We start from the raw sequence: 26,960 nt of genomic DNA on the forward strand, positions 1-26,960 counted from the left end.
GTAGAAGAGCATCTATGAACGACTGTGGCAGATGGGCCCCAGCAGCAGGAGGCCTCACCTGCCAACAGGAACCTGAGGATTGAAACTGGACCACAGAAGATTAGAAAAATGTTGCCCGGTCTGTTGAGTTTTGCTGCAAATAGCATGAAATCAAATCATCAACCCATCCCGCTGCAGCCCAGCCTGGGTGTTGTTGCTGGGTCCATATCTATGACTGCAGTGCACCACCTTCTGATGCCGCTGTGATGCTGTCGCACCAATATGGACCAAAATCCCTGAGAAATGTTTGCAGCACCTTGTTGTTTCTGTGCCACAAATTATTATTAAGGTGCTTCTGAATGCAAAAGTGGGTCCGACCCGTTACCACCGAGGCACAATGAAGTGATTGCTCGCTTATTTTAAACCCTAATTTAAGGTCATTTAATAGAGTTCGTAGATTCCACTACAGGAGAGCATGCAGCCTCTGCAAAGGCGACTTCTTTAGGCAGCGTGAGCACATTTTGTTAGAACTGACGGTTTTCTTACAGTTTTTGTTGAAAAGCTTTAAATGTATTTATGTCTTGAAGATCTTTAAATCTAATTCCCATCACACCAACTTATTTTTGTTTCAAACGTTCCATGGAAAGTTTCTGATAACTTGGGCAGCTTTGCAGCAGGAGGCTGTCCTGCGACACAGGCTGATTAGGGACGGGAGGGGAAGAGGCAGGAGAGGTTGGGCTGGGATGGGCAGGAAGTGTGCCTCTAGCACCAATTATAAACATGACCCTTCTGGACACCTAAGGGTCATTGTTTACGTCCATCATTGCCTGCCACTTGTGCCTGTCTGCTTCTTCACGTCGGCAGGGCTGCAGAGCTGTAAAAGGTGAGCAGAAGTCCGGGAAACCATCACCTCACTGCACGCTCGACTTCTTCCATCTTCCAGGGGGAATACTTGCGGATTTTCTTTATGGACAAATAATTTCTTTGTAGTCAGTCATGTACAGCTCCAGCTACTCTCGGGCCAAACTGAGCCCAGGGGTAAGGCACCTGAACAAGTCCAAAGCGAAGAGCTGCGGCTACTACATGAGGATCGTCTTCCTCTTTTCTTCTCTCATCCAGTCGCTCATCATCGTCAGCTTGGTGCTTTTTGTCATCTACGGACAGCCGGAGAAGACTGCAGCAGATAAAAGGGTCAAGGTCAGTGAGCTGGTCTAAGTTTGGTTTATTAAACTGAAGCATTCAAATATTTTAAAGACATTTGAATGTCCCGGCCCACCTTGAATAACAATACAACAGCTTATTAGTAGGATTATTTTCTGAGAGGTTTTCTTAGATTTCAGTGATGTCATGTTCAGAAACCATTAATGTGTTTTTTTTCACTGTAAATATTTTAATTCTAATTATTTTAGTATTTTACGTGATTTCCCAGTTGTTCTACCATCATGTGTAGAGCTGTAAGAAGCATGGCTTTGATGCTGAGTGCTGTTATCCTGCAGGAGCTGGAGCTGGGCTTCAATAAACTGAGTGACAACAACATCGAGCTGAGGAAGGAGAAAAGTAAGCTGGAAGCTCAGCTGAAGGCTCGCGCTGAGGAGAGAGCAGCTCTGGAGAAAGAGATGGCGAAGCAGCAGATTGATGCCAACAAGACGGAGCAGGATCTGAAGAAAAAGTCTGTAAGTTCACTTCCCCGTTGGTCACCAGTGCAAGAAAATATAATCGTGAATCAAATGTCTTTGTGTGTGTTTTCTTCACAGGAGGACTGCAACAGGTTACTGAACCTAGCACGGCGCCCCCTCCCTCCGATACAGCCCCATATCACTAGAAGCAGCACGAGCAGTATGTACCTCAGTGCCATCTTCTTCTTCTCAGGCATTTATCGTCTCATCAAACATGAAACACAAACAGTGTCTGCAGACGTCACTCTGAAGTTGAACAGTTAAGAGTCTTGATGCTGCGGAGGTGGATCTCGATCTGCCCAAACAGTTAAACATGTTGCAAACCATCTGGAAACTCGTTATCTAATAACTCTGAAGCATTAATAAATGATGCGTTAAGCCTTAATTAGCATTATTGCAGTTGGCCTTAATAAGAGTGAAATCGTCGCTTTCTGACAGTTTCTGTCTGAATCCTCCAGGCGAGCTGAGTAATCTGAAGAGACTCTACGATCAGCAGGAGGCCAAGCTGGACGTCGTCAACTCAAACTTCACCCAGACGGTGCAGAATCTGCGGGATGAGTTAGACACAGCCGTCAAAGACCGAACGCGCCTCAACGACGAGGTGGTGGAGCTGCGGCGCGACAACACCTTTCTCAGGGAGCAGCACGCCTTGTACACCAGGTAGGTGTGTGTGGCGTGTGCGACTGAAACAACCTGAAAAATAAGCAAAGTTAAAGCGTTTTATTTTATTCTTTCTGCCTCCACCAGCAAGTGCAAAGAGGACTTTGCAAATTCTCTAGAAGGCATCACGACGGTGACCAGAGAATTCTTGGACCGGATTAACAAACTGTTTCCTCACCAGCTCACCTTTCACCTCACCTGCAGCAGCCAGCGGGAGCACATGGACAAGATCAAAAACAGCTGCACGAACCTGTCCAGAGACGTGGAGAACAAGTTCCAGGTTTATCTCGACAATGTGGGGAAAATGGTAATTTAACATTTTTAATGCCATTTTTAATACTTTCAAATCACTCTTTGGTGCAGCTGCTGCCAACTCAGAGATGCATCAGATCAGACAATCAACCAGATCTGTTTTTGTTTTTAAAGAAGGGGTGATAGGCAATCGGGATTTCAGTTCTCATTTTATTCTGAAAGGTCAGAATAAAAGTGATAAATGACATACTTGTTGCTCTTGATAAAAAACAGCACTGTGCTTCTCTCTTTATCGACCTGTCAAAAGCTTTCGACACTGTGGATCACGCCATTTTGAAGCATAGGCTTCTTTCTTTGGGGCTGTCTAGACATGTTGTCTCCTGGTTCACTAACTATTTGAGTGACAGGACTCAATGCATTAAATGTGAAAATCTGTGCTCAGAACTTTTGAATATTCACACTGGGGTGCCACAGGGTTCAATTTTAGGACCTCTGCTGTTCATCATGTATATAAATGATTTGGGACAAAATGTGTCCAATGCTAGTATGCATTTTTATGCTGATGACACAGTTATTTATTCCTTTGGCTCAAACTTTGAAAAGGCAATAGAATCTTTGCAGAAAGCTTTTGACGTGGTTCAGCACACACTTCTGGAGCTGAAATTGGTTCTCAATGCTGAAAAGACAAAGCTAATGTTGTTTTCAAACATGAAGAGATTTCCTCAAACTGTCCCCTTGGTGTCCACTCTTGAGGGAAACCTCATAGAAGTGGTGCACACGTATAAATATCTTGGCTTTTTAATTGATGATTCTCTGACCTTTAAACCTCACATAGACAATCTTGTGAAAAAACTCAAACTAAAATTAGGATTTTTCTTTCGAAACAAATTTTGCTTTTCTTTTGAGACAAAAAAGCGTCTTGTAAATGCTACATTTTAATCTGTTTTAGATTATGGTGATCTGCTGTACATGAATGCTTCCGCCCAGTGTCTTCATAAGATTGACTCAGTTTATCATGCCTCCTTACGGTTTATTACAAACTGTAGGGCCTTGACCCATTGTTGTGATCTGTACGCTCGAGTGGGATGGCCTTCGTTGTCCTCCAGGAGGTTTGTTCACTGGTGCATCTTTATTTATAAGGCCCTGCTTGGACAAATGCCCACCTACATTTGCGATCTGCTCACACGGAGAAGTACTGTTTCTTACAGCCTGCGTTCAAGCGATCTTTTATTGCTCAATGTTCCATTTGCCAGAACTGAACTGGGAAAGAGGGCTTTTACTTATGCTGCCCCTTTCACATGGAACATGATGCAAAAAGACTGGAAGATAGCAGATCTTATTTCATTAAATGCTTTTAAGTCCAGATTGAGAGAGCCAGAGAAAAATGTTTTTAAAATGTAATTGTTATTTATAATATGTATGTAACTTTGTAATTTCAACGTGTTGTCGCCTCTTGGCCAGGACTCCCTTGCAAAAGAGGTTTTTAATCTCAATGGGACTTTTCCTGGTTAAATAAAGGTTAATAATAATAATAAAAAATATAGTGAGATATAACGTGGCAGAGAGATGCCTGCATAAAAGAGGTTTGCTTCAGTAAATTAACTACTTGAGGGAGAGGACGTGTTTATTTTCAGGTCAGACTTTCAGCCTTTAAACTTTTGAACTCTCCCTGAAGAAGTTAATTCTGTGGAACATCCCAGAGTACAATCTGAGTGGGAAACCGCTTTCTCAAGGGAGGAAGTCTCTGCATTGTATCATTGCTGATAAATGCAGCTAAAGAGACAGATGTCCTGTGAGGCAGTGCCAGGGTAAAGCAGACGTGAAGTATGTGTCTCTGCTGATGCAGCACTTTAAAATGAGCCTCGGACGCCTTCAAAGTGTCAGGTCAAAGTTCTCAAAACAGCTTAAAAACGTTCGAAACGTCATAAATATTTTGATATTTTTCATGTTTTTACTCAAAATTGCAGCAGGGAAAGCAAAACAAAATTCTATCTACTCATATGTTGTCCAAGATTAAAATAAAATTGTGTTGTTTTGCTCTCAGGTGTCTGAAATTCAAGAAAAGTCCAGTCAGCTGGAAGTGAAAAACAAACACTTAATCTCCGACTTCGAGGAGTGTCAACGCAATCACTCAGAGTTTGTTGAAAAAACGTCCAAACAGTCGCAGATCGCACAAAAAGCTCATGATGATAAGGTAAATCAGATCTGGGTGGACGGGAAGCGGGAGCCACTGTGTCGTTACAAAGCAAATGCAAATGTTCATCTACTCCTGTTTTATCTGCTTTTCTAAGAGTGCAAATCCTGCAGTTTCATATTCGACACAAACACTGTTTGACTTACACCGTGTGTACTTTCCACAGGTTGAGAAATTACTGCAGGAGAAGGAAGAACTGAGACAACAACTGTCCAATATGAAGGTAAAAGACACGAACAAATAAACAAACTAATACTCTGTCACAGAACGAGAGCTTGATTAGGACTCGGGACAGATGTTCACTTATTGTATTTACATTTGACTCAGTCTTGAATCTCAGCTGATGAAGATTCGATTTCCCTCCAATCGGAATTATTATTTATCCCCAAAAGCAGAGATGTAATCATGTCACATCCTTCTCGGAGTGTCATCCACCTCTGAGCTGTGAAATCACAGCAGATCTGGTGATTACATAGACGTCAGTGCAGAGGTGAGGTGGTGAGGGGGAATTGGACAGGAATCTGAGAATCTGCAGCAGCTGCAGGGCGGATGGAGAAGCGAGATGACAAAAGAAAGCTGCACTAATGTTCTGACTGTGTCTAACGTTAAATGACCTTTGTTTTGCAGCCCGGCGCTAAACCTGCAGGCTTTCAGGCGTCCTCGCTGCAGGGCAGACACACTCCAACTAACTGGACTTCTGTAGGAATAACCGGCATCTTCAAAGCTCCAACGGTAAGCCTTCAGATTGCTGTTGACTGCGAGCTCGAAGCTTCATCAGCCTGCAGATATCATCCCTGTGACAATGATAAAATACTGATGCTGAGCAGGGATGAGACCTTTACACGTCCAGCTTACTTTGCTTACAATTTTTTGATGTTTTATCTTCCAGGTGAAATGAAATAATGCGTCCTGGTGGTCAGAGAGAGGAGAGAGGCAAATCCAGCCCACAGCGCTCAGGACGTTGTTTTTTAAAGCCTGTGTATATACTAGAGTGTGCAGATGCTTTGCCTCCATATAGTAACTGCATCGTGTGTTTTTGAACTTCTGCTCTGAAGCATTGTACCCAGGTAAATGTAAGAAGTAGGTGTGCATGTGTCCTTTTGTGTGTCTCTCTGTGCAGGTAGAAAAACTGACTCTGGAAAAATACTTTTGTTTGCTGACGATGAAATTTCGTCCCGCTGACATTAAAAATGTAACAAAGACTCAGACAACAGCTGCTCACTGGGCTGTGAGAAACAGACTAGTCTTAAAATAGCAACTGTTAAGTGTCCCAGTGGCGAGATGCTAACGTAGCCTGGATGACAGTACAGACGTCCATTAAGTCATAAACACGTGGTCACGTCAGCCGAGTCGCTCGAAGTCGTAAACACTGGATGTCAAAAAGAGGAATCATGAATTTGACTGAAAACACTTTGTTTTGATGATCAGCTTAAAGAAAAGAAAGAAAAACAGCTGAGTCTTCATGAACTGTCCCAGTTTCGGTGCTGTTTTCAGGCTTTACTGCTTCCTTTTCTCGTCATAAGCAGGCTGAGCACGTCCGGTCTGTGGCAGGAAACAGAAGCCTGCTTTTATGATTATTGTGGATCCGTTTGGACATGAAAAAGATGTCAGGAAAACAACAGAAACACAGTGAAAAGTCGTGTTATTTGCAGTGTTTTCAACTTCTGACTGAAGACTGTTTCATGGCTACTATTCATGTAAATACTGTATATTTAATAAAAGAATAAACAACCATTTGATGTTAACAGTTATGCAGTTTTGTTTTTATTTTACCAGACGTTCAGCTTTACAGGGTTAAACAAAAGTTACATCGTTATACAAACATCCTCAGAAACTCAAAGCTGCAGGTGACTGACAACCAGTTTCACACACGTGTTCTTTCATTTCAGAGGTGAAGCTTGTGTCGCGGTAATAATTCTTTGAGGTCCAAATGCACGTCACAGCCTGAACTCACAAAAACACGCTTTTTAAATGCAAAAACCAAACGCTGAGAGACCCACAAACAAGCAGCAGCTGAGGCGGCTGCAGCGACGGACTGGCACAGCACGTTAACGAAGGACACGCAGCACTGGTGTCCGTGGGTTCTAGGCCAGACTCGTGTCCTATGAAGCCTATGAAGGGATTTTGTGCGTGAGCATTAACACTGAGACGGTCACCGCCTCCTCGTTGATTAGTGAACACGGTGTTTAAGTTCAGACACAAAAGCGTTTTTGCAGAACATCTTTGCCTATTTGTGTAGATAATAGCATCACTTCTTTTATCCTGTTAGACACCAGTGCACGTTTTCTATCATTTGCACGATTATCTAACAGGTTGTGTCCTCATTTAAGTTTGTGTGAAGTCACAGAAGATGTTTAACCTTTGACCAACAAATTCTACTCAGTTTATTCCCGAATCTGATGCAATAATTGTGCTAAATTTAAAGATATTTCCTCCAGGTGTTCTGCATTCACAAGAACGGGATCATGGTGACCTTTGACCGGCTCCATCTCAACAAAGTTTTTCTGTTCTGTCTTATAAATCCCGAGGATTTGTTTTAGTTTCATTTTGTGACAAACTTGCGTCAGAAGTGGAAGAAATAAGGCCAGACAGAACAAATATTTGAGTTTGTTTCCATATTACATAAGAAACAAACCAGGATTATCTCCCAGACTCGCTGTACACAAGGATGTGTGTGTTACAGGTGAGCTGGTCTGCCTCCTGTTTTCAGGAAATCCTTTGTTTCGCATCAAGTGTTTCCAGTGCCGTGTATAGCTACGAATGCACTCACACTGGTTTAAGTAAAATGCGTGCAGGGTGGACCTGGCTGCAGCGGAGCAGACAGTCATTAATCAAACCTACAGGAAGCTAAAAGTACCCATCATCAGTCACATATGGACCAAACTGTGACGATGAGGTTAAGCTTATGCGTCATCTCTTTTTCCCATTCGTGTGCAGACTGATGATTATGAGGACATGTTATCATGTTGAATTTGTTTAACTACATTGTTATAACTCAGGGCACTGATATTTGCAATTGTGATGATTCAGCTAAAATAAAACACCTCAGGTTTAGTCAACACGAGGCACTGATGGACGAGAATATCCAGAGCTGCGCTTTTACTGTCACAGATCTCTGTCATATACCCTCCATATAAAAAGAATTAAAATTACATTTTTTGGTTCTTACGAAGCATGAATGCAGATCCAAGCCATCAGCACTACAGTGGTGCAGGACGTCAGCGCAATTATTCTTCTGGGAATCATGAATTTGTAGATAAAATATCAACAGGACACATAAAATTGACAACAACCACTGAGCTTTCACAGAGCGGCACCATTAGCGTTGTGAGGTCCCAAAGAAGTACACCTTTCCTACTGATATACAAAACATCCGACTTTCACAGCTGTAGTAAACACAGTGACCCGGAGGCCATCGCACACGGGCAGGGCTTCAAAGACAAAGCTCCAGAATTTACTACCACTAATTTGTCTGACAACAAGCCCCACTTTTAGTTTACACTTCCCTTGTTTTGCAATTAATCAACGCAGAACATGAAAGTCAACAAAAAGGGTGACAGAGCAGCACAGGAAGAGGAAAGGTCAGATAGCACAGCCAGACACCAGAGACGCAGAAAAGGCAGAAAGGCAGCGGTGGTGCTGGGTAACAGAGGTGCAAATGTCGTCAGAGACGGGGCAAGAAGACACCAACTGGGGAAGAAGGGTGAGGAGTTCAGCGTGGAAACATAAATATTTGATCAAGGCTAAACTGACAGGGAAACAAAGGGCACAGAAAGCAGTGCCAACAAGAATGTGTCTAACAAAGGGAACGCTGGCTTTAGACAACACTAAGCCAGTCTCTGTAGGAACAGACAGGAATATATGTAATGCATAATGAAGAAGGTTAAAGCATGCGATTCGTGCAATCTGTTCTTCGCCTTTACTTCTCTACTGTAACACGTCCGTGCACCTTTAAACTTGTGTAATAAAGATTAATTCAAATCATCGCTGAGCGACACATTCCTGTTTCACCAGTGATGCAATGGAGTGTGGAAGTCATCCCAGTACAATGAACTCACCGTCATGTTCAAGAAACCAGTCCGGGATGATCCGAGCTTTGTGACATGCCACCCCTGCAGACCTGTGGTCATAAAGGGACGGACGGTGCTCAGGTAGGCTGTGGTGTTTGGACAATGCTCATCTGATACTAAGGGGCACAAAGTGCGTTAAGACAATTTTGTGGATGTGGTCTGTAATAGTTCAGCAGCCCATTTAGCACCAACGATCACACCATGGTCAAAGTCACTTAAATCGCTTTTCTACACAAATCAATTTTATTTATACAGCCGTGCTTTATATTGTACAGTAAACCCTACAATAATACATACAGAGAAAAACCCAACAATCATATGACCCCCTATGAGCAGCACTTTGGCGACAGTGGGAAGGAAAAACTCCCTTTTAACAGGAAGAAACCTCCAGCAGAACCAGGCTCAGGGAGGGGCGGGGCCATCTGCTGTGATTGGTTGGTGTGAGAGAAGGAAGACAGGATAAAGACATGCTGTGGAAGAGAGACAGAGGTTAATAACAGATATGATTCAGTGCAGAGAGGTCTGTTAACACATAGTGAGTGAAGAAGAAACACCCAGTGCATCATGGGAATCCCCAGCAGCCTACGTCTGCTGCAGCATAACTAAGGGAGGATTCAGGGTCACCTGGTCCAGCCCTAACTATATGCTTTAGCAAAAAGGAAAGTTTGAAGCCTAATCTTGAAAGTAGAGATAGTGTCTGTCTCCTGAATCCAAACTGGAAGCTGGTTCCACAGAAGAGGGGCCTGAAAACTGAAGGCTCTGCCTCCCATTCTACTTTTAAATACTCTAGGAACAACAAGTAGGCCTGCAGAGCGAGAGCGAAGTGCTCTAATAGGGTGATATGGTACTACAAGGTCATTAGGATAAGATGGGGCCTGATTATTTAAGACCTTGTATGTGAGGAGCAGGATTTTGAATTCTGGATTTAACAGGAAGCCAAAACAGGAGAAAGTTAGAGGCCATCCAGGTCTTTATATCTTTAAGACATTCCTGCAGTCTAACTCATTGGTGTGTGTTATATTTGTTTATTATGTAATATGTAGTAATATGTTTTGAAAAGCTGTAAAAATCCCTTGATGTTTAATAGCATGAGGGAGGCTAATTTTGTACTGTTAACGAGTAGCTGATGGGTTTATATTATTCCATCCATCCATTCACTTCCGCTTATCCTTTTCAGGGTCGCGGGGGGCGCTGGAGCCTATCCCAGCTGTCATAGGGCGAGAGGCGGGGTACACCCTGGACAGGTCGCCAGTCTGTCGCAAGGCTAACACACAGGGACAGACAACCATTCGCGCTCACATTCATTTGCACATTCACACCTAGTGACACTTTGGGTTATCCAATTAACCTATCCCCACATGCTGCGTGTCTTTGGACGGTGGGAGGAAGCCGGAGTACCTGGAGGGAACCCACGCAAACACGGGGAGAACATGCAAACTCCACACAGAAAGACCCCGGCCTGATGTTGGAATTGAACTCAGGACCTTCTTGCTGTGCGGCAACAGTGCTAACCACCGTGCACCGTGGTTTATATTATTATTTTTATTATTAGTGACTCAAAGAGGGCACCGAGTATTTTTAGTTCACTGTTTTATCTTCAGCAAAAAAACAAGAACGTAGCTTCTGTGTATCTTTAAAGAGAATTTTTATTTGTTACAAAAATACACACGATCTCATTTATTTAAGGGTCCAAAGTAACGTAACACAGCAACATGTAACAAAGCGACACAATCATTCTGATTAGTATTAGTTCTTTTTTGGAAAATAAATAAATGTAATAAAGGCGCAAAGTAAAAAAAATAAGTCATGTTCCTGCGGTACAAGTAAACACCCAAACCTTCAGTCCATGACCTTGCAGGTTATATTTGAAAGATCTGGGCTGTTGTGTTGCAGCCCAGGAGGCCGATCTTCAAAGGATTTCGACATCTATTTTCAAATTACGACTCAAGGCTTGCCAAACACTTGTTCGGTATATTGGGCCTTTGAGGCACCTGTCATCATGCTCAAACTATTTTGGCTGATAAAAAGCATCAACAGAAAACATTTTAGCGTCCTGGGAGCGCACGCGTTCAGCGGCCAAGAACACAGAGTTTTTTCTTTCAGCTGTGTGTCGACGCCTGGCTCAGCGCCCAGCGGTGTCCTTTCAGTCCTGTTTTCTGACACCGTGAGACTGCAGGAATGCGATTTTCCTCTCAGAGCAGGCGGCAATCGCATATCTGTCAGTTTTTCACTCTTTTATTTTCCAATGCAGAAGTCTTTGAAGATGATGTCCAGGATCTCCTCTGCGCCGACCCGTCCAGTGATCCGGCCCAGGCTGGTGACAGCTAAACGGACACCTTCGGCTGCCAGAGCGAGGTCAGTGTCACGGTACCGCTGATACTGAGCCAGAGCCGCCGCGCACCGCTGCAGGTGGGCCCGGTGGCGAGCCTGTGTCAGGGTGGGGGCACCGAACAGAGGGTCGCCACACCTACAGAGGAAGTTAATCAGCGAATGTGAAGAGCCTCTGGAGGAGAACTACAAAGATAAAGATGCACTGGGAAGACTGCCTTAACAAATAAACAGTTAAGATTGATCCCTGCCATCAGTTCAGTTTGTACAGCCATCTCACACATCCTGCAAGAGGACATTCAAATGAGACTTGGCCTTCGCACTGGGGCAACAAAACAAAACTCAAACTCACAGAGTCTTGACACTGCTGTGCAGCACTGTGAGGAAGGCCTTCAGTCCCTCGTTAGTCTGGCAGGAGATCAGACGGACAGCAGGGAGACCAGAGACACCCCTCAGCTCCGTGTCCAGCTTTTGTCTCTGCTTCTCAGGCAGCAGATCGGCCTTATTCAACACCAGGAGACACCTGTCTGCAGGACATGATGTGGTAAGTTAACTTGACTGATCCTCATTTGTCTCTGCCTGGGGTTACCTCATGCACGTGTTTAAGACTCTAACTAACTAACTGCAGACAGCTACAGGCACCAAGGCTTTCTGTGAAAGTCAAACGTCTTTAAAATGCAGTCGGTGCATCAGTAGACAAACGCATGGCATGGTACCTGTGTCAGGCAGCACACTCCTCAGGTGCTCCCGCAGGAACGTCGCGGCTCGGTCTACCTCAGAGGGGAGATGAGCAGAGTCCACGACCACCAGCGTCAGATCTGCCTGCTCCACCCTGGAGAAACAGAGCAGCCTCCACTTTAGTCACAAACCCTCTGCTGACACTCGACCTGTAATGATGGCGTGGCAGGTATTTCTCATCACCGTGTGTGTTTCCATGGCTGAATGTGTTCTGGTAACCACAACAAGGACAGTCGTGAGTATTTCAGACGTGGATCCTGAAATGTGTTTATTTGAGGCAACTTTTCCACAACAGCGTGAAAATCGTAAGATGCAGTCAGGACACTTTATGGGCGATAGCTGAGGTCAAAAGGAAGGTGAAGGGCGAAAGTAGTTGTAGTCCAAACCAGGAGTACTGAGTAAAAATAATCTGGGGCCTCTTACTTCTTACTTTGACGATTTATGGTTCAGACCCCACCGACCATGACCTTCACATCTGTATCTTGCACTGTACACAGACGAACAAACACCGGCACTCAAAACTGCTTTTGTGGTGGTTTTTGTGCTACAGGTGGTTCCTCTAGGATAAAGTATAGCTCCTTTATGCTCTACAATCTATGGCAGTACTGTTGGGAAATACATCAAGCCCAAACACGTTTCCCACCACCTGTGCCCGCTCTTGGCTGCGCACCAAGATATCTCAGAGCAGAGACTGTTGTTCTGTTTCACAAACGAACTATAAGCTATAGCCCGGAAAAGCTGGCAGGGACATCCCATCACTCTAAATGGTATTCACGTGAAATACTGGTTCCTTGCATCCGTCTCACTGCGAGGTAGCAGCAGGAGTGGAGGCGGATGCTTGTACTTACCACGTCCTTCCTGTAGTGACCCAGGTCACGAGCCTTTCTCCTGCTCCCTGCAAAAGCAGTTTCCCACAGAACACAAACTGCCTGCCCTTCCTATAGAGCCACCAGGTCAGGCACATAACTTAAACAAGGAGTGAAGGGATGAGACTGCATTTGCACTGGAAATGGCATTCCTCTGGACACACCTGGATTTATACCAGCAGTGACAGCAAAGCTGATACTGTGCTCATTTTGGGAGTCGGGAGGTGACGAATAAGAAAAATACAGCGTAGTACTGTGAAGGCTGACACATGTATGAGGTTCAGTATTCACTTTACTCTATACCAGTGAGTACAGCCTGCAAGTATGAGGGTCCTTCTTTCACTGCAGGCCCCTTCATGTCCCACTGACTCACATACTAGCCACCCACCCATCCATCCATCCATCTGTTTATCCGTGCATCTGTACTTCATTCCATCCTTCCACCCATTCATCTGTCACTCCATCAGTCCCTCCACCCGTCCATCTGTCCTTCCATTCATCCATCTTAACTTCATATTCAGTTTAGGACAGCAGGGGGACCGAAGCCCACCTTTGCCCATCACAGGGCTCAGCTGTCTTTATGTGGTGTAGAAACATACACTGTTTATGTAAAGTTAATGTGAAAGCTTTAAGGTTTTAGCCCTTTCATTAGCTCGCACACTGAACTGACATTGAAACCTTGTTAGAATCAGCTACCTGAAGCCATCTGCCCGACTAGTTTACACAAGTTTGATCTGGTCTAATATATTTAAAAACCTGCTGTAGTCTAAATAAGCCTACTTCCTGCCGTCCTACCACCTCACCTCCCTAAAGAGGCACAAATGAGTCATAGATAATACCGTTCAGGATGTGTCCTTCATTTTTGGTTTAAGTATGCTGTGGCGCAGCCTGTGCTTGAGACCTTGATAACCTTGATCTCTTCTATGATTTCAGGTTTGTTTCCAATATTTCTAAAACTAATATTAGGGAGAAAGTCTGTCTTTAAATCAAACACACTCGGTGTGCAGATATTTTATTAACACTTGGCACTAACGACTCGGCTTTAGCTTCCGTTAACACTGTAGAGCCCAGCGCTATCTCGTTTGGCGGGCATACATGCACTGCAACCAGCTTTAAGTTATAATTGTCAAACAGAAGATTTTCTGTGTGCCTCACCTGCTTCCTCGGGGCTCCTACCAGCCTCTACTCTTGACCTGTTTCTTTATTCTCTGTGCTGTTTGCATGTTTCCTCTGTTTGCTATTTATTCCTCATGTCTTTACTAGTTTACCATTTCTATGTGGAACTTCTAAACTTGTTTTAAAGCCTTCGCGGCTCCATCACGGCGGATACTGTTTTCTATTTTTGAGTCCGACTGCAGAGATGTATGTGTTGTCATGCTGAATGGCCTGATACTGTATGTTCATCTCTCCTACACACGAAACTTCTCGACGGTACAACGAGGAAAGGGGACTCTTCGTTATGCAACCTCCTGAGAGTGTTTGCACTGTGTATTTATAACTAGCATCAATATAAACTCTGGGGTAGGACAGACATTACAGAAATGACTTATTTCTTCCTTTCTTTGTTTCCAGGGTCACTTCGCATTGGTCTGCAGGCCAATATGTTCTGTTAAATCATACATAATGCAGTACTTTGCAATAAATACTCACTTGCATTCCTGTCCTGTGCAAGTATTCGAACATCAGTCTTCATTTCTTTCTATTAACATGAAAGCAAAACAATGCAACAGAAGTCCAACTTTAAGAGGTTTCCATGCACTACCTTTCCCGAGCACGGCGGACGCCCTCTCTCTCCACCAGGTCCGAGCTGTCTCTGAGGCCAGCTGTGTCACTCAGGAGGACGGGGAACCCACCGAGGTCCAGAGCCGTCTCCACCACATCTCTGGTGGTGCCAGCAATGGGAGACACAATGGCTGCAGGTCTCTGACCTGGAATACAAAATGTTTTTAAATGTTAATGAATAAACTTGCCTGTCACAAAAAAACAAGCATTGTGTGCATTTCTCAAAGTAATAATTTGGTCATTTCATCACCTGCAATACAGCAGATCATTTATAACCAGAGAAATCTCCCGGGTCTAATAACGCTGACATATCTGTGCTTCTGGGTGTGAGCTCGAGCCACCGGAGCACGAATCATAGCAGGAAGGACTTTATCTGACATCTGTCAAATACACCGATCGCTCTGATACGAAGACATCCGAGCTTCAAGACCGGAGAGCTTACATTAAAAGGTTCGACATTATGTCAGGAAACATGTCCTCATATTACAAAACACCAAACATATACATAATTAGAGAGAAGCGGCACATTTAAACTCTACAGAAACGTATCTAACAAATGTGAAAATATTACTTAAATCTTAAATGTTTTTATTCTTTTAAGTGTTTATTCTACAGATTAGGGCTGCCACGATTACGTCGACTATCAAAATCGTCCACGACTGATTTAATAGTCGAGGCGTCGTTTGAAGCTTTGTAAGATCACAAAAGACGCAGGAATCAGTAGCAGGATTTAAGAGTGTAATAACGGACTGAAACAGAAGATGGCAGCACTGCATGTACAAGGATGCCAGCTGCCGTTAAACCCCGAAGAAGAAGAAGCTGTGTCCCAGAATTCATAGCGCGGCCCAGCTCAGCTTCCAACAATGGCGGCAGCTAGTTAGTTTTAATGTTACTCTTATTATTCTTTCTGGGTCACAAAATAAACGTTTAGGCAAGAATGTAGCTGTGTAAACCTCAAATATCTGCTCAGTTTATCAAGACACCGCATATTTTCAAAAGCGCTCCGACGTTTTCGGAGACGTCTGTTACCCACTAGCTCGATAGTTAGCCGGGGGCTAGGCTAACTAGAGCCGTGAGAACACCGGACTCCCGGCAAATCGTTTTCAAACCCACCGCAGTCTTTCGCTAGTCAGGTTAAACATGATATATGAGTCACTTAGATAACTTCAAAATGTTATTGTTTGGCTTTTTTCAGTATTTTATTTGTTCCTGAGTAAATCGGTTTGGCTGAGATTAAAGTTATAGTTTTTACACAGCTGAATAAACATCAAGCAGACAGCTGATTATCAGAAGTGTGAGATGCTCCAGAATTTACTCCGGTGTCCTGTTATAGTTTAGATAGCAAGGAGTTTATTAAACTTCACCGAAACAATCTGCAAATTTCATTAAAATTTAATAAACTATCATCTTGTCTTTATTTTTAGTTAGCACAGACCTTAAACACTTAAAGCTGTAAGCTAATGATAGTTATGTAAGAGCAGATGCTGCTGGTGCAATAAGCTGTACGTTTTACTCCAATGGATGATGATCTGATTAGTCGACTAATCGCAAAAAATAATCGCTGACTAGTCGACTATCAAAATAATCGTCTGTGGCAGCCCTACTACAGATTGACTCCACTGTCACCTGAAGCACCAGCACAAGCGTAAAACAGAGATAAAGGTTCCCGTCTTTCATACAAAAATCTGGGATGAAAAACAGAAGTTAAAAACTTTCACCTTTTGATTAGACGAAAGGTGAAAGTTTTGTCTAATCAAAAACTAGAACAAACTCTTTGACTTAAGCTGCAGCGTAAAGGTGTGAAAGCTCTCAGGTGCATTTATGTTTCCATCCAGACTCCTTTCATTATTCTTCTTTCACATTTAGTGAAGAATATGAAGGATTGAACTGAAGGAACTGGGCACAAAGGTAAGTCACCAACTCTTTATCCAACCAAATATGAAACATGGTCACAATCTCCTCTTTGGTTCTGAATCAGGGCTGAGCATCGACTTCTATGTATAAAAACAAAGCTGACACTTCATCAGAGCTGTAACTTTGTGTGACTGAGGATAAAACACAGGCCTGGCTTTTTATAGCAGATGACCTTAAAAATATTCTGCAGTAAATCAAAAACTGAAGAAAACCATGAATCAACATGTGAACGTTACCTGATGCTGCTGAGGTGAAGCAAAGTTACAGAGGCAGAATTTTAAAAAGTTTACATTTCCTCTGGATTGAACAGCAGAAATGAGGCCGACAGCTCTGAACACAACAGCCGACTTGTGCGTAATAATCAGTGAATAATGCAGAAAGCAGAGATTTTGATGGTAAACTGGTCTCCGAGTACACTGAGAGAGAGAGCTGTGCAGGAAGTGAGACTTTTATCGTGGTGGAAACAAAACAGCCAAAGTCAGAGAGATTAATGACGAGAAGTTTTCATCTTCTTTTGCTGCTTCAGTCAGTTTTGGTCAGAGTGACGAAACCTGCAGCTTCAGAATCTGAGACGTCGACTTTCAGCCCCGACGGTGTGTCCGTGCTGTCGGGTGAACGGTCCACACTCGTGTTTGCATCCTTGTGTGGATCCGTGTAGCTGCCCTCATTTGCTGTTTTAAATCGTTTTGTGAGCTTTAACCTGAGATTCTGGCGTTTCTGGTAAAATACATTTAATGAATCGATATCGCTTCATTCAAACTAAAAATGATTTGAATCAGGAAATCGATATTTAAACCCAGCCCAAGTCTGAATTATGGTTTTAAATATATCACCATGCTGATGTCACAGTGAAGCTGAACGTTGACTTCTGGATATAAAATGTAACCAAGCTGTCCACGTTTTCATTCACAAACATGTTCACTGTGGTCTCAGTGACGCTGGGCCGTGATCGGCTCGTCTCTGACTCCACGTTGGTGTTTGCACCAAATGTGCTGCGATTCCCTAAAGTCGTTCCTGATGCTGCACTGGATGAGCCGGATCGATCCATCAGAAACTTTTGCACTTTTCAAACAGATGCTAAAAACTTCTGATGAGAAGGAAAAACCAGGTTTCTTGTGCTTGATGGGACGCAGCACAGACTTCCTCTGACTTCTGAGATGACAGATATCTTTTTCCCTGATTCGCCATCAAAATATATATTAAAAATATTCTTTGTACATTATAATTTGATCCTTTGGCTGTATGTGAGGGTGTGTCCGACTCCGGCTCTCTTACAGAGTTTGTTAAGAAGGCTACTTTTTCCTGCATTCGTAGCTCCCGCGATCACCACCTGGACCCCGCTGCGAAGCCGCTCGCCCCGTCTCTCGTCCTTCAGGTGTCGCTCAATCTCCGCTTGCAGATCACTTACTGACACGTCCACTATGAGGGGATCAGCACAGACACAGAGGCATTATAAAATACATTGCTGTCCTCTTTTTCCTTAAAACTCTTCGAACTCTTCGATGGACAAAGTACTTCACTCAAATTTTGGCCACTTTGAAGGTAAAAATGAACACGATGTCAGATAAATCTTTGCAGGTGGAAAAGCAAAGTATTTATACCACCTTTCCTATTTTTGAAAGTCTATTATTAAGTCTATTATTATTTTCCGCTCTGTGGCATGAGCCAACATTAGTCACCACCAAAACAAACACCCGTTCCCAGGCTTTGTGCTCAAATCTCAAAACATTTGAGACTTATGAAAGAATCTGGCAGTGCCAGACGACCGGCGACACTCACAGGGGAGGTCGCTCCCTCTCAGGTCTGCTGAGAGGATAGGAAACCCAGTCGGGCCGCTGACGGCACTCTTCCTGGGAGTAGGCTTGTTTTTGAAATGCCTCAACTCCCCTTCTGGCCGTCCTCTCAACACATCCTAAGAAAATGACCCTCGGAAAAATTGCCACTTAGAGCTCATAACAGGAAGAGCAGTCAGACTCCTCTCTCCCTTTAACCCCTTTAAACCCCAAAGCATGACTGCCCTGTTGCTGTTTCGCAAAGGTCAAAGTGCACAGGTACCTCGGTTCAAGACCCCGTCCTCAATGAGCTCATCCTCGCTGAAGTCTATGAAGGCCTCGACGTGGGCCAAACACTGTGAAGACACAGGGAGGGGAGGGGTGAAATCAGGGAGCTAAAGCTCAGCTCCTTCAATGACTTAAGCATAACATTTCTGGAGGAGTCTTACAAAAATGAAGCTACTTTTTCTATTTTTACTGCAAAGCTTATTTACATGAAATGTGACACCAGGCCAGAAAAATACACGACAGAGAGCCGGAGACTTGTGAACAGCAGGTCGCTGTGCCTGCAGTGATGTCATTCAGAAACAAGCCTGTAAGTCACTGATATCACTCAATGTTTGTCCTCTAAGTTCAGTTTCAAGGTAAAAGCAAGAAGAAGCTCTCTCCTTTTGAGCCGTCCAGTTATTCACGTCACTTATCTGCAGATATGAACATAAATCCCTTTTGCGGAGTCTTTCTGTAGGTTTGCTTCACTGCCAGATTTAAGCTCAGGAATAGCTCTGTATAGAGAAAAGCTTCAGCATTTCCACCAAGATCAGTATCTTCACTGACACTGTGGAACATAAACACAATAGCGGTATAGCTCCAGAAAAACAGGAAGCATCAGATTCCCATAGTTGAATCAATTTCTAAATGTGGGAAACCTATGGTTAAAAAAGCCGCATTGTTTAGTGTCAAATGCAGGTTTGACCTCCACCAACATGAACATATAGGATACTTTTTTATTAGCAATCTTCTCAGAAATGCGCGTCCAAAATAAAGCCGTGTTTTAAAAGCTTCTGGGAACCGAGCTCAGCAGCTGCCAACAAGCAAATTAAGAAGGTTTTCTCAGGGGAGAACACCTGGACCGGCTGGTCAGGTCTGGTGCCAAAGTATTGAAAGACCAACGTTTTATGCTTTTCAAAACAGGTCAGAGTACAAAAGGGCTTGGCCCACATCCAGCGAGTTCAAGTGTTCATCCGCGGTCAGCGACCTTCTCCTGTGAGCTGCCTCCGCAAAACACCAACAAAAACCACGATCAGGTCAGGATTACACAAACGCACAGCAACGCACGGCAACACGTCAGCATCCTTTAACTTTGGGCCTGACTCACAATGACTTCTTTATCATTTTGGACTGCATGCATCAACTCAACCACAAATGAACATCGTTGCTTTTTAAATCTTTAGAAATAATAAAGCAAAATAAGGCACCGAGCTACAGTATCGGAGCAAAAACGGTCTAACCTGGGATTTAAATTTGCGTTCATTTCTCCCAACTGAGCTACACCTACTGATTTATGACACACACAGGATACTTCACACAGATAAGAAGAACAATACCGCTGCACGTACTGTATCATGCTTTTATTCGACCGTGGTCATTTTCAGATAAACGTTAGCCATGCTTCAGACGTTCAGTAAACACTGCAGCAGGTTTTAACCACTTTTCTAAAACGGCAGTTGTCAGAAACAGATGTGCCGCTTTGTCTGCTCACTAATATCACACTTTTCCTCAGGAAATAAAAATGTTAACACAGGTCTGATGCCACGAATGCTAAAAATTACAGTTTTTTTATTTTTCTCTGGAAAGTGAATCACATCACTGATCCGAGGAAACGCTGCCGTTACTCACTCGACCGCTGCTGACTCTCCTGTCTGAGCATTTTATCCATATCTGTGAGAAAAGTTCAATCATTTAAAAAAGTTATTAAGACTTTAGAAACCTTCTGTTTAACTGTTACGCTGGCTGATTGGATTCATATGATTTTCTTTTAATTCCATGTCTGCGAGGTCAAACTGAACTGACTTTAATATTTTAAAAGTACTTTGTGTACATGTGCCCTGGAAAGACTATCACTTTGAATCCAAGCATTGAACAGAAACACACGGACTGCAGCAACTTGAAAACAGGAAGCCTCAGACTCCCATAGGTTGCTGCATCAACACTGCAGTCTTGGAGGTACAAAAATGCATTGTGTTGGTACGAAGCAAGTGAATCCCGACCTACAGCACAGTCCGGACAGGTTCTTTCCTGAGTTTCTTCTGGGAAAACTCCAGAAGTTCCCCTCGTTTCAGGTGCCAAGCTAACTCGGAATGAGTTAAAACAGATGCTTTCTGTTTGTGCAGAGACGCGAGGAGGAGAGACCGGGTGTCAAAGCTGCTGCGTCCAGTCCAGCTGAAGACCGGAGCAAGTTTAGGATTTTCTTGTAGGCGGCAGAATTCCTGGTTTCAGCTCCAGACCATCACACGACCACCACCAGGTTTGACTGAATCGCCGCGTCAGTTTTTCAATTCAATGCAATTCAGCTTTATTTATACAGGCGCCTCAACGTGCTTTATATTGTAAGGTAGACCCTACAATAATACACACAGAGGAAAACCCAACAACATCAGAGCAAGCACTTTGGCGACAGTGGGAAGGAAAAACTCCCTTTTAACAGGAAGAAACCTCCAGCAGAACCAGGCTCAGGGAGGGGCGGAGCCATCTGCTGTGATTGGCTGGGGCGACGTGGATGACCTCAAATACTCCAAAAAGTCCAGCTTTTGACTCATCAGGATAGGTCCTCAATTTATTTTCCCACATGAGCCCCGCAGCTCTCTAGATGTTCTTCCTCCTGGATGAGTCGTCGATGTGAGTAATTTTGGTCGGCCGGTCACTCCTGGGTTGTTCCCCGCAGCTGAAAGACGATGCTCTGCGACTCTTTCCAAGCTGACTTTGTTTCTCAGCAGTTTCTCTTTCAGATCTTTTATACTACTTCATTTTCTCTCGATTCAGCAGGTCCGGCAGGTGTAAATGAATTAAATATGTATGCGTGACACAGAAATAACTAAAACATCATGAAAACGGGCAAATACTTCTTCAGACCAGCTGCTTTTCTACCAGAGGACGTACCCGTTTCAGTCTGTCGCTCCAGTCCTGATACAGGCGTCCCAGTTCGCCTGACATCTGTCTAAGAGCCTGCCTCCTCTGGGCCTCTGTCTCTGCGTGGATCAGATCCCCAAGCCCCTCCACCTATGAATCACACACCATATGTTACATATATCCTTATACTGGAATGTTTAATGTGTACACATCCTTTCTGTCTCCTGTCATAACAAACGTTTCTCCCAAAAAGTTTAAAATAAAGTGAAAAATTCAATAATTTCCAAATCATTCAAAGAGTATTTAAACACAACATATCAAATGTTAAAAGTTAGAAATGTCATTGTTATTATTTTTTAACATAACACAACATAACTAATAATTTTTTGGTTTTGATGAAGCCGACATCTTTCACAAACTGCCCTTTCTGGCTGAGGCGTATATAAATATATGTAATGCAGCCCATTGAATACGCAGATGTGGGTCTTCAGGCCTGTTCAGCACCCAGAGTCTGGCTGCTGGGATACGTGCAGAACCCATTTTGGCGCCCACGATTTCCAAAAAACATATCTGCAAACTTTAACGTGTCCCATCATCTTTTCCAACACGAATTTTAAAATGAATTGTGTTCACTGACAACAGTTTTCAGAAGTGGTGCGGGCTGTTTCATCAAGTGTTTTTCCCTTATTATGTCCATTAGGTGTTATCTACAGGAAAGTGCATCCTGCTGCTGTTTAGAGAGGGATGTCGCTGCCTCAGCTTAGACACTGATGCCAAATTCCTTTCAGCACCAATAAAACTCATCTTATCTGAAAGTCCTGCGAGCGTTTGGCTCATCTGCTATTTTACTTTTCCTCTCAAAACAGTCCGTTAAAAACTTTATTAAATTGTTCGTACGTGTTATTCATATCCAATGTCCTGTGTGAGGTTAATATATTAGTTTTTATGCTTCACAGAAAATCCAAACAGACTTTTATTAATGCTTCAGGCTGTATATTAAAAAAAACATCTACAGAGGCCCAGTTGTTGCATTAATGTGGGAATATCAGACAACTCAATGAAATAAAATCGCCAAAGGGCAAAATACGCAAAAGGAGAAGTTGTCCCTGTTTACATTTCATGCATATGAAATCCCCGAACAGCCGCTATAATAACTCTAGATGCACAACAATGTGTTTTACACATTCCTCTCCACTCGCCTCCGTTAAACCGAGTTTCCCTGCTTGAAAAGCTCTCCGCGTGAACTCCCCCGCTTCGGCCGGCCTCAAGCCAGGCACGCTTCCTGAAAAACACACGTAAACACAAATATGAAGAAATGTATGAGATGTGTGCGCACACAATGCACACACTGAGGACAAAACATAAGGTCAATGACTCACGCAGAGAGCAAAAACAGGCACAACTACAGGTTAAGTAGGTTCATTGTTTTCTCAGACACTTTGCAAATCTCATCAGGAGAGACAATAGTGAGTGCAAAACCAAACGTGGGTCACCGTCTCCTGATTACAGACATTTTACTCGACTGATCTCACCGACACGCTCGGTGTTTTTGGTTTCCAAATGAAGGCAACAATTTTATGTGAATGAACCTTGAAAACAAAGGTAATGTAATATTAAATATTCCTCCCTGCTTAGAAAAAAACACCTTACAGCACATAAACTCTCTGCTTTGTACAATGCTGCCCCCTGGGAGGTCAACAGGAGAACTGCAGTAAAAACATCAAGCACAGGAGGACTGTCACGCTTGCCACAGCGCATATTAAAAGTATCTCAGACGCGGCGATGCATGCGTCAGTTCTCTGTTTTAAGTCGCAGTGATGGATGGCCGCCTGACTCCAACAGATATCGTACTTACGGAGGCTTAGAGCTCAGGAAGCTACAAAGACTCAAACTTCAAAACGCTCTTCAAAGGGACGGCTGCATCTCAAGTCTGGATATGTTTGCTTGTCACATTGAATTATATCAAGTTTTTTAAAACATTATACTGAGAATCACATCTTACCAAGAGCCTGTAAGACAGCAGTAACGACAGCGGGACCTCCGTGGATATGGAACTCCACGCTATCTTCTCCGGAGAAACTACGAGGAGCTGATGAAACAAACAAAGGAATAACAACACTCTGTGCATCCTTTAGTTATTTAAATATGTAAAGAGAACTGAAGTGAATAACGGGCAGGACGTGAGATGCTGGAAAGATTTATTACTGGTTTTAGATCAAACACAGCAGCTATGGTTGTGGGTTAGTGAGAAATGACGTGGTTTTACCAAACTCTGTCATGTTGTTTAGAGAATGTGTCCCACCGTTAAAGCAGCCACCGCTCTATTTCCACCGTTTAGCCTCTACACGCTATTTCCAAACAATGCAGTGAAAAACCTTATTTCACGAGTGGAAAACATTCGAGGCAGATGCTCCACTTCTCAGGCGTAGACCTTCCACCAAAGTCAGTCCAAGCTCAGGTCGTGTTCAGAGAAATGGGGGAAAAAACTAAACAAAGAACTACGTCTCAGACTCAGTTAGCATGTTTTGTTTGCATGGCTGCATCTGCCAAACACAAGCCTTCTGCGACAATGTGCTTTAGGCAGATGAGACCAACAGCATCTTAGCACAAATACTTCAGCACAGTGATGGAGTGATGAAGGTTTGGGCTTGTTTTACAGCCTTGTGGCTTAATAAATAGCCACAAACAATCAGTGAACTGAAGCACATTTGAAAAGAAGAGTGAGCCTATAATCCTCCACAACAATACTTCAAGCTATTGCTGCTAAATGGGGTTCTACCAGTTCCTGAATCATGGAGCGTAGTTAGTTTTTCACACACTGCTTCTATATTTTGGCTTAGCATCCCAACCCCACCCACCCTCTCCTCTTGTTGGTACCCAGGACTTAGAAGAAACTGCTGATCCTCTTTGAGGCCTTTCCCAAACCGCAGCATCAATCAAGATCTTTGCTCGCTCCATCCATCATCCTGTTTCAATAAGCACTGTTTAATCAGAACTAAGGTGTGGTCCCTGCCTGAGGAATAACAACACTGTGTAATACATCATAAGGCATTATTCATCTCAGGTTGTATTTACCTACTTTTATTGCCTGGCAAACACTACATCGTTTTTATATTGTGTGCTGATATGTAAAACAATAACACTGGCTGAGGGAATACTTCCTTGTTATCATAATTAAGTACGAGTCTGTCTACATATCTGGGACATGCTGATAAACCTTTGGACATGGATGTAACTTATGTGCTTCTAAACAAAAACATATCCACATCCTCATATTCTCAGACAAAAACAGAGAAGAACAAAATGTTAGAACGGTCCAGTGGAACTGACCTGGAAACCACAGGACGAGCCCACGGTCCAGCACTTCTGTGGAGCGGGGGTCTGTGATGCTGCGTAACAGGGCGGTGCGTGGAGGGGGCAGACGCTGCGTGAACCCAGCCATACACCTCAGGGCTGTAGCTGAGGCGGGACCGCTGACACGTACCACTGCCACCCCGCACCTGCCGTGCCCGGACGACAGCGCAAAGATGGTGTCAGCATCAGCCAGTGCAGCTGGGGCTCCATCACAGGTAGAGGAGAAGAGCCTGTAGGGTGGAGCTCCACGGCTGGAAATAAGAAAATGACTGATTCATACTATAACATATTCTACATCTTGTTTTCAGTTATTATATCTCTATTATATTATTTAAACTCAAAATCAAAGTTATAAATGAGCACTTAAATAAACAACACTGAAAGTTAAGTCAGTGTAACAACAAGCATTAAACTTGAGTGGGTAAATAATGAAAAGTGCCCAAAGAAATCTATATTTTAATAGCACTATTTTGCTTCTGTGAATGCAGCCATAAAAATAAAGACATGAATTTGACATAGAGACCGGGAAACAGAACGAACCTCATCCTGACTGTGTGCACAGCAGCTCTCCATATCCCACCACACACGGGCCGCAGCGGCAGCATCAGTATGAGACACCAAACGTTTCATTTATTTGCCGCTTCTCCTACAGACCAACACATTATTTCCACTTTGCTTCTTTTCAGTTAACGTCGGAGTGTCTGTGAAGCTAATGTTAGCTGCCAAATCCGGACATTCACTCTTTTGCGTCTTATCTTATGTTATATTAAAGTATAATTTACACACTCATCCCACTCGTGACTTTTCCTTCCCATCTTTCAGTCACATTTATGTAGCTCCTCCCACTCTTGATTTCGATTGGTTAGCGTTTCTCACAACGACAGCAGATTAAGCACTCCCGTTTGTTCGACGCTTGTCAATCCATCTCAAGCCACGCCCATCGTACGCTGAAAATTCGGTCCGTGTGACTATTTCAAATATGATCGTTCCGGGATCAAAGGTCTGATTTTCAGCCTTTTTTGTTGTTTTATATCACGTTAAACAAATACATCCATTTAAACATTAAAATATAAAATGTTGGTTATTTTGTGGAAGGAATCTGTTTGACAGTAATCTTTTGTCCCCCCACAAAAGTAGCTTTGCATGAAAATAACTCTTGTTGTCTTGTTTAACTTGAAATTGTGTTGTGATATTTACAAATCTTCCTCTAATATGAAGGGATTTTATGTGATTTAGGCCACAAAAAGGTTCATTAACACTGTCATTGGTGTACATCGATCATTGCTGCAAATTCCAATGTTTTACTTTTTGTGTATGTAGCTAATATCGTTCTTATTGCGGCTATAAACGGTTCACTTTTTATCACTACTGTTTTTTTTAAACTTATGTTTACATGAACTCAAATGATTAACTCAGTGATGCACCTGCTATCAAAGGATCTACTGTTTGTGTGATGTACGTGCCAACATGTCTGTCACCTTTGTTTTGTGGTTAGTATATGAAAAAGGAGGATGTAAAATTCAGTTCAGGACAGACCACAGTTTGTTTTACTGCCAATTTACTTACCAAATCATCAAAGACTGGAGGAAACACCTCTGGCACATTATGCAGAATGCACATGTTAACCAGGAAACAAATCAGCAGTCAAGTTTTGCTTTTTTCAGCACAAGGTGGAAAGTATTCCTTAGTGTGTGAGAATCAACAGCAGTGCAAACAGGGTTATTCTTACAGCACTACTATTTTTAATTTATTTCAAATGATAAGTTTTACAGTATTTGTTTAGATTGTGTTCTGTCTATTAAAACTAACAGTGCTTTGATCTGTGGTTCTTCATAGACTACATAAATGCGTGCATGTAACAGAATATAAACAGAGACTGTGTGCATCAGTGTGTGTGTGTGTGCGTGCCCCACTGCAGCGTCTTGCAGCTGTCATCCCAGAGAGTGGTGAGTAAGCAGAATTTGTGCTCACAGATGAGATGCTTCTGAGCCATACGAGGAGGCGGGCTGCCAGCCTGCCTCTGTAGCCGCACAGTGAACCACGGCCTCCAGGAGGGACGACCAAGATGATAGATTGTGTACACGGTGAAGAGGCATGGCCCAAGGCCTGGGAGCAATCTTTAACCTGGGATCTAAATAATTTATAGACTGCTCAGTGTGTGCACAGAGCATGACAGCTGCCACCTCACAGCTGCTGAATACAGTCCAAACAGAGACAGTTACCTCTCAGCCCCGATTATGATTCCAGGT

General features: G+C 43.3%; 2 protein-coding genes across 3 annotated transcripts; one reads left to right on the top strand and one right to left on the bottom strand.

Moving 5' to 3' along the window:
* Positions 1 to 748: 748 nt before the first annotated feature.
* plvapb (plasmalemma vesicle associated protein b) lies at positions 749 to 6,506 on the top strand. The gene is made up of 9 exons (XM_012919792.5): positions 749 to 1,176; positions 1,476 to 1,652; positions 1,734 to 1,815; positions 2,114 to 2,315; positions 2,403 to 2,622; positions 4,612 to 4,761; positions 4,928 to 4,984; positions 5,389 to 5,493; positions 5,651 to 6,506. The coding sequence occupies exons 1-9, from the start codon at positions 976 to 978 to the stop codon at positions 5,657 to 5,659; spliced, it is 1,203 nt and encodes a 400-aa protein (XP_012775246.1). The 5' UTR covers positions 749 to 975; the 3' UTR covers positions 5,660 to 6,506.
* gtpbp3 (GTP binding protein 3, mitochondrial) lies at positions 6,496 to 25,644 on the bottom strand. 2 transcript variants are annotated; one of them, XM_004553777.5, is made up of 11 exons: positions 25,252 to 25,642; positions 24,688 to 24,962; positions 23,360 to 23,446; positions 22,557 to 22,639; positions 21,388 to 21,507; positions 18,515 to 18,587; positions 17,735 to 17,878; positions 14,526 to 14,691; positions 11,876 to 11,991; positions 11,512 to 11,686; positions 6,496 to 11,298 (listed from the first exon to the last, which is right to left on the bottom strand). In XM_004553777.5, the coding sequence occupies exons 1-11, from the start codon at positions 25,314 to 25,316 to the stop codon at positions 11,067 to 11,069; spliced, it is 1,536 nt and encodes a 511-aa protein (XP_004553834.1). In that variant the 5' UTR covers positions 25,317 to 25,642; the 3' UTR covers positions 6,496 to 11,066. The 2 variants fall into 2 exon arrangements, with proteins under 2 accessions (XP_004553834.1, XP_004553835.1); XM_004553778.5 differs by lacking the exon at positions 17,735 to 17,878 and having other exon boundaries at positions 25,252 to 25,644.
* Between the last annotated feature and the right edge of the window lie 1,316 nt (positions 25,645 to 26,960).

Source organism: Maylandia zebra, linkage group LG17 (genome assembly GCF_041146795.1).
Source record: "Maylandia zebra isolate NMK-2024a linkage group LG17, Mzebra_GT3a, whole genome shotgun sequence".
NCBI classification, from domain to species: domain Eukaryota; kingdom Metazoa; phylum Chordata; class Actinopteri; order Cichliformes; family Cichlidae; genus Maylandia; species Maylandia zebra.

Excerpts from the sequence above, each read along its gene's own strand:
- plvapb (XM_012919792.5), top strand. The coding sequence starts at position 976 with ATGTACAGCTCCAGCTACTCTCGGGCCAAACTGAGCCCAGGGGTAAGG. Across the intron at positions 1,177-1,475 it reads CAGCAGATAAAAGGGTCAAG|GAGCTGGAGCTGGGCTTCAA; the intron begins GTCAGTGAGCTG and ends GTTATCCTGCAG. Across the intron at positions 1,816-2,113 it reads CACTAGAAGCAGCACGAGCA|GCGAGCTGAGTAATCTGAAG; the intron begins GTATGTACCTCA and ends TGAATCCTCCAG.
- gtpbp3 (XM_004553777.5), bottom strand. The coding sequence starts at position 25,316 with ATGCTGCCGCTGCGGCCCGTGTGTGGTGGGATATGGAGAGCTGCTGTG. Across the intron at positions 24,963-25,251 it reads GTGCACACAGTCAGGATGAG|CCGTGGAGCTCCACCCTACA; the intron begins GTTCGTTCTGTT and ends TCTTATTTCCAG. Across the intron at positions 18,588-21,387 it reads GGAGCGACAGACTGAAACGG|TGTTTGGCCCACGTCGAGGC; the intron begins GTACGTCCTCTG and ends GTGTCTTCACAG.